General features: G+C 39.0%; 1 protein-coding gene across 1 annotated transcript; it reads right to left on the bottom strand.

Moving 5' to 3' along the window:
• Positions 1-4,878: 4,878 nt before the first annotated feature.
• Positions 4,879-7,992, bottom strand: LOC134752823 (cytochrome P450 6B2-like). Its single transcript, XM_063688577.1, has 3 exons — positions 6,869-7,992; positions 5,889-6,136; positions 4,879-5,064 (listed from the first exon to the last, which is right to left on the bottom strand). The coding sequence occupies exons 1-3, from the start codon at positions 7,984-7,986 to the stop codon at positions 4,886-4,888; spliced, it is 1,545 nt and encodes a 514-aa protein (XP_063544647.1). The 5' UTR covers positions 7,987-7,992; the 3' UTR covers positions 4,879-4,885.
• Positions 7,993-11,902: the final 3,910 nt, after the last annotated feature.

Genomic DNA, 11,902 nt, shown 5'->3' with positions numbered 1-11,902 from the left:
GTAAGTATTTTCGAAAAATTAATTGATACGCGCCAGGATTTGAACCCGCGACCTCTCGATTGAAAGTCGCCCTCAGCAAAATCTGTGCAGCCGTTTTTTTTTGAACGAGAAATATATTTACATCTAAACATTCAAATCGTGAGCAAACAAATCAACTTTTACAATTAAAATATTACATAATAGAGATTCAATTTGAACCCACTAAAATACTGAGATCTAACTTGTACATATACGTGTACCTTGGCTGTGAAATTTTCTTTTAAAGAATTAACCCCTAGGTCACGTCTACAAGACAACGCGTTAATTATCTAATTAGGTACATTAACTGAGCAAGAAAAATTAATTATTTATTGCCATACTGTCGACCTTTTTGTTTTTAGAGTTCCGTACCCAAAGGGTAAAAACGGGTCCCTATTACTAAGACTCCGCTGTCCGTCTGTCTGTCACCAGGCTGTCATGAACCGTGATAGCTAGACAGTTGAAATTTTCACAGATGATGTATTTCTGTTGCCGCTATAACAAAAAATACTAAAAAAGTACGGAACCCTCGGTGGGCGAGTTCAACTCGCACTTGTCCGGTTTTGTAAATAAGCAAAATTATGTTTTTAAGCTCCCAAATAACATAATGTAGACTTGTATATTTTTTTTTTGTTGTGACTTACGATTGAATGGAAAGCGTTTTGCCCGCCGGTAATTTTTTTTTTTTTTTTTATTCATTACATTTCACAGAATAACAGTGATCCAAAGCACTGTAATAAGCGTTTACCGTTCATTATGAACGACATGCGTAGAAAAAAAACCTTACCTACCTTACCTTATACCTACTTACGTATACATTTATCTACAAATACAAATACAAATACAAATACAAATACAAATACAAATAATTTATTGAAAAAAGTATTGTACAGAGGTTCATCTTAAAGACTAAGAGTTGTTAGTAGAGGAAAGTGGTTTACGAATGCCTGAACTAGGAGTTCCTGTGTTTCAGGCAGCGAAGGACAAAATTAATCAATTTTTAATTATTCACTTAATTATAAATTAATAGTAGTACTTACACAATAGAAGTCTTATCGCCTTAACAAAATGGGTCTTAAGTATTAAATTTCAAAGTACACAATCATGTTACGACTATTAGTAGGTTCTCTGTATCATCGTACGTCATATTTTGAAGGGCGCGTCGTAGAGTATTCTTACAACAAGCATAGCTAAGTGGGTATAGGTCTAGTTTTACATTTAACCTGTTGTACAAAAATGGGCCCAAGAAGACAAAAAATCTAGATGAAAATACGTGTTTCCTTTGAACGGTTTGAATACCTATTATATCTTTGCGCCTTTTGTTTCTGTATTCAGGGTTGAAAGGAATTCTGGCGTGCTGCTTTAGTGTTGTGCTTAATATATATAATTGACGAACAGTTAGTACTTCCCATGATTTATAAAGGAGGTCAGTAGGGTATAAAAATGGGCGGGAAGTAGCTACCTTTAGTACCGCTCTCTGGGCTCTTTCTAGGGTTAGTAGGGTAGTTTTAGCTGTGCCACCCCAGGAACAAATGCAGTAGGTTAGTATTGATTGACATAGTGCAAAGTATACTTGCTTAATTAAATTTAGATCAGCAATCGAACGAAGTTTTTTGAATACAAATATTAACTTTCGGACTCTATTGCATAATGATTCAATGTGATTTTTGAAAGTGAGGGTTTCGTCAATCAAGACTCCCAAATACTTAATTTTGTCAGTAATAGCTAGAGATGGGCATGAACAGGGATTATTCGATTTTTCCTTACAGTTATGTGCGTAAAGTTTGAGGTTATGTGCGACCGGATCTGTTTTCCGCATGGAAAAACTTATTAAATTCGTTTTGTCAGAGTTCAGTGTTAGTAGATGACGTTTTAGCCAGTCAGTTACAACATTAAATCCGCGTTGTGCGAACTCGTAGACCTCGTTTGTTGACTTTGCGGAAAAAAGTAGGGCAGTGTCATCTGCGTAGGAAATGATATTGCCACTATCTATTTTTAGATTGCATAGGTCATTAATATAAATTAAAAATAAGGTCGAGGCCAGGACACTTCCTTGTGGCAAGCCAAAAGATGTGTTATCTAAGTCGGAACTGATAATGTTATCTATTTTAACGCATTGAGTTCGTCCGTCTAGGTAGCTCGCGATTAATTTGTGTTGTGTGCCTCTAATGCCTAGTGATTCAAGCTTGTGCAGTAAAATGGAAGTAGAAACGGTGTCAAAAGCTTTTGCGAGGTCCAGGAAGATTCCAATTGTCTTGTTTCCCTTGTCTAGTTCCTGAACTAAATAGTCAGTCAATTCGTGTACAGCATCTGCGGTTGATAACTTGGACCTAAAACCGAACTGCGTCTTTGCCAAGAAGGCATTTTTCTCCAGATATTGAACAAGTCTATTATTAATAATTTTTTCCAGGATTTTAGATGTCGCTGGTAAAAGAGAAATCGGTCTATAATTTGTTACTTGTATTTTGCTACCAGATTTATAGACAGGGATTACAACGGCTTTTTCAGACATTTTGGAAATATTCCTTCAGAGATGCACTTTTGAAATATGTGTGTCAGTGGTGGAACCAAGATGTGTCTGAATGTCTTTATTATTTTGTTCGATATCCCATCCCAACCAGCCGCGGAATCGTCTTTTAGGCTCATGATAATTCTTTCCACCTCAGCTTCATCCGTATTTAATAGCACAAATGATTTGGATGAATTATTTGTATCGGAAAGTATTCTTGAAGGGAATGCAGACGGCTCGCCCTGGACTTTTTCTGCCAGGTTTTTGCCTATGTTAACGAAAAATTCATTTGTGCTATTTGCCGCCAACAATTCGGACGGACCTACTTGCAACAAACTTGCAGATGACTCCCGTTGTTTTGCCGTGTATGTTACGTTTTTAAGGTATTTCCAAACTAATTTACTGTTTTTTCCAGCAATTTCCAGCTGTTTTTTGTCGTAGTTTGTTTTTACGTTTTTCAGTAAGTTGGTACAAAAGTTACGATATCTTTTATACGACAATTGCAATATAAGATTGTCTGGATTTGCTTTAGCTTTCAAGTGGAGTTTATCCCTGTGTCTCATTGATCGAAGAAGTCCCGGGGTAATCCATGGTTTTATGTTAAAATTCTTGCGATTTAGACGTGTCTTATTGGTGTTAAGAAATATTGCTTGTTGGACATTTTTAATCCAGTACAGCATACTATATTCTGCATCAGCAGAATAATAAACGGGGCCAAAGTCAATGTTGCATAAATCATCTCCAAGTTTGTTTATATTTAATTTAGACACAAATTGCGTGCGAGTGCATGTATTACGTGATTTACAATAGAGGGTTAGTAGGGCAGCTCTGTGGTCGGTCACTGTAGAGTTAGTAATAAGTGCTAATGCCGAAAAATTAGATTTTACCATAATATGATCTAAGCATGACCCGCTTTGGTGCGTAGGAAGCGTGTGCGCTGGGAGTAAGCCATGGAAAGAACATAGGTTAAGGTAGCTCTGGGCTGTCAAAGTCGATTCGCTGCTATCAGATAGAATGTTGATATTAATATCTCCTATCAATACAATATTTTTAAAGGATGTTAATTTACTTAAGTTTTCATCCAGAGACTCGATAAAATTACCGATATTTCTAAATGAAGGCGGTCTATACAAGGCTAGTATTGCAGTGTCTGATCCGATTTTTATTAAAAGCCGATTGCAATCTTGTATTTGGGGTTCCTCAACTGTGATGTTTAAATTATTTTTTACATAAACTACTACCCCGTCATTTTGGTTATAATTAAACTTAGTGCAATACGAAATGTACCCTGGCATAATTGGTAGATTGGTATGGGTACCAAGCCAACATTCTGTCAAGACAATTATGTCACAAGTTATATCCAGTCTTTGCTGAAATACAATAAAATTGTCAAAATATTTGGAAATACTTCGTATGTTTTGTGTTAAGATCGATAATGGATTTCGGCTGGGACGAATGTGTTTTTTGCAGGTTTCGACGTCGCATGCTTTAGACTCTGATACAGAGAAACTATCTAGGTCAGAGAATATGCTATTATTCATAGGTAGTTAAACGAATGAATCAAAAAGTGCTATATAAATATGTGAAAAGTTAGCGCTCCTAGGCGCCTTCATAATCTATGGAGTTTATGTACCTTTTTTCGGCCATTTGTCTAGCTGGGCATTCGGGGTCGCCTGTTTGATGGTTACATGGTTTCTTGTAGTGCGAGCATGTTGCACACTTTGGTGCTTCGTCCTTTTTTGCGCATTCCTTGAATGAGTGACCCGCTTCGCCGCAGTGTCCGCAGATGTTAGACTCCATTTTGCAGGTCTTCGCTGCATGATTGTAGAGCTGACATTTGAAACAGCGCGTAACCAAGGTGAAATCCGACCTGACCGGGTGAATCTGACCGGCTAGCAAGAGTTGCTTTTTTGCGCGCGACTCCATACATCTAGCGCGACTTCAAATCGGACTCGCGCGAGACAACGCAACTTATGCTAGCCGGTCTGACCGTTTTAAGTTTTTAACACTAGACTGCAATCTTCCATGCTATGCATCATACCTAGTATTTATCTTATAGCTCACATCACTTATAATAACTTGACGTTGTTAAGTTTAATATGGTTTAATCTGATTCAAGCTTCAAGGTGTACATCTGCCATTAAAACAAACTCCAAGCATCATCATCTCTACGTGCATACTATAAACTATAGTAAATTTAAAAGTGGAAAATTACTGCCTTGGGTGAGACTTGAACTCACTGAAGCAGATTTTTTTTGCGAAACCGCGGGTTCGGTTTCGCGTAATATTCCCTATTCCAAGAACAGCATAGATAATTTGGATTCTTTGGAGGGTAAAATCAAAAACAACCATCAGCCTTCACACGTATATTTTCCTCTCCCTCAAAAGCAACGGCACACCTCCCTTAAGGCTCTGCACGACGTGTCCCGTAGGGTCCTTGGGCGGGTTCCGCTTGGTGCTGGTAGATGGCGCCACTGAGCACTGGCGCAGCAACGCCGCTAGCCCCGCCAGCGACTGCATCAGGCCTAAACGCTCTCCTGAAATGAAACATTAGGGGAATAATTCGATACCTATTTCTTTTAAGTAACAGGTGACAAACGAGCAGACATAACGCCGGTTGAGAAGCATTTGTTGTCTGAACAAGAAGTTTTCAGTTAGATTTTTTAGTTTCTTTAATAATTATAACAGATTTTAAAAATTTATATGGAAATTGTTTTTCGCACCTAACTCTTATTAATCTTATTATAATAAATAAAGTCGAAAATAGTCAAACGAAGGGGCATGCATAGGGTCGGTTAATATACAATGAATTGTGGAAAAATATTTTTCACATCACCTATTCGAAAAGGGGCTTTTTCTTCCCCGCCAGGAGGGATCAAAGTAAAACTTTTCTTCCCTGCTAGGGGGGAACAAAGTAGCACTTTTCTGTTCTAGGACGTAATTATTTTTCTTTTTTGTGTACAATATTTTTAGGTTCAATAATATTTTGGAACATAACAATTTCCTCATAGGTGATGTGAAAAACAGTATGTTTCACACATGGTAGCAAAATTATTTCCACCTTGGGCTTTAACACTTGAATCCCTCACTACGCTCAGGATTCTATTTTAGAATCCTTCGCTTCGTGCAGGATTCAATGTACGCCCTCGCCGTAAATATGTCATTTTGCTCCCTTGTGACACAATCTACTATTCCATAATTAAACATCCAGGGAGGAAAATGGGGACTACGTTTGTATAGAGAATTTGTATAGAAATGTCACCGTGAAAAGAAGTTTTATAGATTTTTTTATGTTTCGGCTTTGTTTAATTAGATCACTAATTTGGCACTTTGTGTACAAATACTGTCACTACTTGCTTACCAATGCATGCTCGAGGACCTTCTCCAAATGGCAGATACACGTGATTTTGTACACGGTTGTCCGGATGGAATCTCTCCGGTCGGAACTCCTCCGGTTCCTCGAAGTACTGCTCATCAGTTTGCAGACCCTGGACTGGGATGATCACGGCTATACCCTCGTCTATGCCCACGCCAGTTCCTGGGAACGTGTAGGGCTTCGCGCATTTTCGGATCAGGAAACCCAGTGATGGGAACAGACGCATGCTTTCACTGAACAAGACATTTTTGACTAAAGCAGGCAGTAAATTGTCTGCGGAGAGGTTGCTCGGGAGGAGGGGGAGAAGGCAAGCACAGTATTCAGCTTGTGCGCTAGATCCCTCAGTAAGGGGCCGATGGGTTGAGGATTTACACAATGAATGTACTTCCTCTCCCTGAACTTCCTCTCTGGTGCCGGTTGAGCCCGCGTTAGCCAGCTTGGGCTGCCGGGGAGCGGCGTCATGGCATAATGTTCGCGATCCTATGACGCCCACCATACGGCAATGTGGGTAACGCCGGTGTGAGTTTAGTGGGTAGGATGGGAGTTTGGAGTCCCACATGACCCCCGAGGCCTCCACAGGCACAGGAGATATGCGTAACAGCATTACCACATCGTTAAAAAAGGCGGTAAATTGTCTTAGTTCATATCATATCCTGTCCTGTTAGATTGGGCACTTAGGACATAGGAAAACGTCTACTATTAATCCCAAGTAAGGCCTTAGGATGCTATTTGAGTTTTAAGACCAGGTGGCACTTTCGTAAAAGTCAGTGCCTAAGACAACTCTTAGGATAAGGTCAAAAATGGACCCCGGGCTTCTTTAGGATGCAACAGTACTAAGATGAGGAGGTGAAATTCTCAAATAAGGCATTTACAGGTCTTTGAGACTGCGTAAATCAGTAGTCAATTCAAAATACAATTAAATTACTTAAATGCTAAATACAGAGAATTGTTGTTAATGTACTTACTAGAAACACATTTTCAAATATTTCATTTCGTTCACGGCATCGTAGCACAGTTTCCCGTCGTATCTGGTAAGTACTTCGTCGATCTCCTGCTGGCACTTGGTCTGCTGTTCAGGGTGCATTGCGAGCTGGTGCAGCGTGTAGCTGGTCGCCGACGAGGACGTCTCGAACCCCGCCGCGAAGAACACGAATACCTGTGCCGCCATCAGCAAGTTGTCCATTTCTAGCTCTGCGATCTTCTGTGTGCCATCCGAATTCCTGTGTTCTATCGATTCACCAACAATTTTTCCTTTCTGTTTCAACTCTAGCAAAAGATCTATGAAATCGTTTCTGCCTGAAGGTTGATAGTTTCTTTGCTCCATGATACCTCTCACTAAACTCAATGTGCCCCGTTCTACTTCTGGAGCAACAGTTCTTAAATGCGTGAACAAATCCGGTGCCAACCACTTTGCAACAGTAACCATGATATCTCTGAGAGAAGGCGTGAATATACGTTTGCCCAGCTTTCGGAATGGAGCGTCCTCATAGTCGATCGAGTTAGCGTCGATGCCGAAGCCGCAGGCGCCGATGAAGTCGGTGGTGTAGCGCGCCATGAGGTCGCGCACGTCCACCTCCGCGCCGTGCTCCGCGGCGGCGGCTGCGGTGCGCTGCAGCCGCTCACTCCTCTCCACGATCAGAGGGAACATCGCCTTCAGCTTGCCGGACGTGAAGGCGGGCGTCATCCTCTGCCGCAGCAACTTCCACAGATCTCCGTCCGCGAAAAACAAGTTCTTGAACATCGGCTCTATGACGTCCTTGTGATAATTGATTCCACGACGATAAAAATATTGGAAATCCGTAATCAAAACACGCTTCACAAGCTCCGGATCTCTTAACACTACAGCTTTTTCACGCGAAAAGTAATATCCAACCAGTTTCTCCTTTGGATATTTTCGGTACAACTCCGTGAAGTATTCGGTCATGCTCATCTTCTGGGCAAAGATTCTTCCTGTGGTTCCGATAAATGGTAGTGGTTTTTCATGTTGCACTCCTTTTTTCTGCCAGTAGTCATATCCGCGTGTGCTGAACGAGTAGAGACAGTAAACAATAACAACGCACGCCGCTAATATGAGCGGTATCATAGCGCTTATGTATTGATATGTATGTAACTGAGTAGTCTCGAGGTCAACGCAGATAATACCGGTCTCCGCGTAACATGCGATGCATACAAACACTACGTATTTACAAGACGAATATAAACATAACCTCACTTGTGACAGATATTGTCTGGCTTCTATGATTGGTTTGATAACTCAAAACTCATAACATTACATTATCTACTACGTTATCTGGATATTTGACTTTAATTGATGACCTTATAGGTATTGTTTGGTTTTATAATATGTATAGGTATGTACTTAGAAATTATAAAGTGCTGCGCGTGCTCCAAAGAAGTAAGTAGGGCGAAGCATCTCCACTTTGTATTTCGGAAACAAAAAAAAACATTCAACATAAACGTAGCCTTAATAATAAAAATAAAACCGGCCAAGAGCATGTCGGGCCACGCTCAGTGTAGGGTCCCGTAGTTACCTGTCCGTCATAATAAACTGCCACAAATAGGGGATAATTTTGGATATTCTGTATGCTGCGGCCCTAACCACTATGCAGTCAAGCGCGAGTCGGATTAAAAAAAACATGGTGTAAAAATGTACAAACGTGTTGTGACAGAAGTAGTAGACACAGTCAGGTTTCGTTTGTATTTATACAAAAAAGTCGTTAAATTGTCAAAGCTTAGACTGGTTTTCAGATATGTCAATCGAATTACACTTTGAGGCTTGCGGAATTAGTATTTCCGGAATAAACCATATAGTTGTATGCGTATACAGATCGCCTGATGGTGACTTTGACTTATTAATTTCTCAATTTGAAACTCTTGTAAGCAAACTAACACTTAGATCGCGATATTTAAATCGCAAAATTATTATAGCTGGTGATTTTAATGTAAATATTTTAAATGCAGATAAAGTCACAAACACATTTCTATCAACACTAGCCAAGTTTAATCTTAGACATACAATAAATGAGCCTACAAGAATAACTCCTACTTCAGAAACATGCATTGATAATCTACTGACCAACTCCCATAAATATACATCTAAAGTAATGAATTTAGGAATGTCAGATCATACTGGTCAACTTATTGAGATGCCAACAAATTATAGTTATAACCAAAAACTAGTTTTTTGCGCGGTGCGCGGGGCCCGAGGGCCCCGCGGTCATCGTGTTGTTGTTGTTGTTGTTGTTGTTTTGTTTTTGGTCTTGTTGTTTTTGGTGCTGTAGTTGTTGAGGTGTTGTTGTTGGTGCTGTTGTTTGTGCTGTTGTTGTTGTGTTGTTGTTGTTGTTGTTGTTGTTGGTGCAGTAGTTTTGTTTTTCAGTGGAAAAAGTAATAAAGTTGTACTTTTGGTAGAAAGAAAAGATCCGCAGAACCACTTCATACCCGCAGCTCGGCCTTCGGCCTCGCGTGCTTGGGAAATCGTAAGGGACGCTTCGGGCCTTCGGCCCTACGCGGAGCTCGGCCTTCGGCCTTCGCTGGGTTTTGAAGCTCAGCGTCACACAAACACTTGGAGGGTTGGTTTTGCTTTGGACGGTAAGCGGGATGTTGGAGCTTAAACACGACCCAATAGTAAAAATGTCTTGACAAGCTCACGTCGCGCCTACGGCCTTTGGCCTTCGGCCCGCCGTTTCGCTTGTCTAAGACATTTTTACTATTGGGTCGTGTTTAAGCTCCAACTTCCCCCTCTCGTGTGACCTCTATACGACCGTACCATACCCAAATACCCCCCGGACCTCCTTCTGGGAGAACAATTGTGTCAATCAGTCATGGGATTGCGGCTTTATATTAGATAGAGAATAGAGAAGAGAAATAGAGAATAGAGAAATAGAGAAAATAGAGAAATAGAGATAGAGAAATAGAGAAATAGAGAATAGAGATACAGGTTTGTTGAAAGACGAAAGATTGACTATCATATCGACATTTTCAAAAAGTCTATTGCTCAAATTAACTTCGAGGATGTTTATAAGGATTTAGATCCTAACGCGGCCTATAGATCATTTGCCGACATTTTTTCACTGATATTTAATCTCTGCATCCCAGTAGAAAAAACTAGTCACATATATGAAAAGACCAAACTGGAAATCGAAAAGTATTTTAAAATCCAGTAAATACAAACGAAAGTTACACGTTACCAATCAAAAAACAAAAAATAATAGGCTCACTCTGATGAAGTACAAAAAATATTCTAAAATATTAAAAAACGCCATTAGAAAATCTAAGATTATACCGAACGATAGGTATATTTCAAATAGTACGAATAAGCAAAAAGCTACCTGGGGCTTAATAAAACTGAATACATGTTCCACAAACACAATACCAAATACTTTAACGAAAATAGACGAAGATGGAACAACACTTGAAAACCCCCAGGACATAGCACAAGCATTTAATAAACATTACACATCCCAAAATATTTTAAATACGTTTGATCCTAAAGACTATAAATATAAATTAAATTGTATCCCAAATAGTATTTTTCTAGCTTCGGTTGATTGTAGTGAAATTAAAAAGATTGTGTCCTCTTTGAAAAATAAAAAATCCTCGGGTCACGATAACATACCAATTCAAGTAGTCAAATCATGTGTGGACTATATTGCAGACCCTCTTGTGTACATTATAAATCTTACGCTTGAAACTAGAATATTCCCCGATGACCTCAAGAAAGCAATAATAAAACCACTTTTCAAGAAAGGAAACAAAACCAATATGAGCAACTATAGACCCATAGCGTTATTACCTAGCTTTTCTAAAAATTTTGAAAAGGTGATACACACTAGTTTAACAAAGTTTCTTAACCAAAATAAAATTCTAAACTCATGCCAATTTGGCTTTCAAAAGGGGAAATCCACTACAACAGCCATATTCGAAACGTTAAAGCTTGTATGGGAGAGCGTAAATAGAAAAAACCTTTGTGCCTCCCTCTTGATCGATATGTCAAAGGCTTTTGACTGCGTAAGCTTTGACATTCTTCTAAAACAGCTCGAAAATATAGGAGTAAGAGGAAATGCTCTTCAACTATTTTACACTTATTTGTACAATAGGGAGCAAGCTGTAGAAATTGTTAGTTATAATGCTCAGACAAAAACAGTTGCACAGGTATAGTCATCATTTGAAAAGGTTCAATTTGGAGTTCCCCAAGGTAGTATTCTCGGGCCACTTCTATTTTTAATCTACCTAAATGAACTTCCAAATATAGTTTATGTACCGTGTATTTTATATGCAGATGATGTTACTCTTTTGTTCTCAAATGAAAGTACATATCAAAGCATGCAAGACCATATAAACAGTGTCCTAACAACAGTTTTAAAATGGCTAATCAGCCTTAACCTCCATGTCAACTTAGATAAAACTAAACTTATACAATTTAGAAATTATAAAACTGTGTCTGAATCTGTTGTAGTGTCAAATGCGAATACCTCAATAGATGACGTAAGCCATGTTAGTTTTCTCGGCGTTGAAATAGATACGCATTTAAATTGGAAGGCACATATAAACGAGTTAAATAAAAAGATTTCTAGTAGGTGTTATGCTTTATCGATATTGTCAGAAACTTGTTCCGAAAAAATTGTTATCAGTGCATATTATGGAACAGTCTACCCACTACTTACGTACGGAGTAATTTTTTGGGGCAATTCTGTTGATGTTGATAAAACATTCATATTGCAGAAAAGATGTTTAAGAACTGTTTTTAGAATGTACACAGATGAATCACTACGTGACGTGTTTAGGGAAAAGCGCTTTTTGACACTTACCGGCATTTATATATTAGAATTAAGTCTATTTGTAAAAAATCACCCTGAACATTTCACAAAGCGCTCATGCAAAGATAATATTAGATCGCAATATAATATAAATATAATATGGTACTTCCGAGAGCTAGCACTTTAATATATAAAAAAAGCACATTCATATCCGCTATTAATGTCTTTAATCATCTGCCTAAT

Source organism: Cydia strobilella, chromosome 25, assembly GCF_947568885.1.
Source record: "Cydia strobilella chromosome 25, ilCydStro3.1, whole genome shotgun sequence".
Classification (NCBI taxonomy): Eukaryota; Metazoa; Arthropoda; class Insecta; order Lepidoptera; family Tortricidae; genus Cydia; species Cydia strobilella.
This window is presented reverse-complemented; position numbering and strand designations above follow the sequence as displayed.

What these genes read in the sequence shown, in the direction of transcription:
- LOC134752823 (XM_063688577.1), bottom strand. Translation starts at nt 7,986, where the DNA reads ATGATACCGCTCATATTAGCGGCGTGCGTTGTTATTGTTTACTGTCTC. An exon ending in TATTTGAAAATGTGTTTCTA is followed by an intron (nt 6,137 to 6,868) that starts GTAAGTACATTA and finishes TGTCTTGTTCAG; the next exon opens with TGAAAGCATGCGTCTGTTCC. An exon ending in AGGTCCTCGAGCATGCATTG is followed by an intron (nt 5,065 to 5,888) that starts GTAAGCAAGTAG and finishes GTTTCATTTCAG; the next exon opens with GAGAGCGTTTAGGCCTGATG.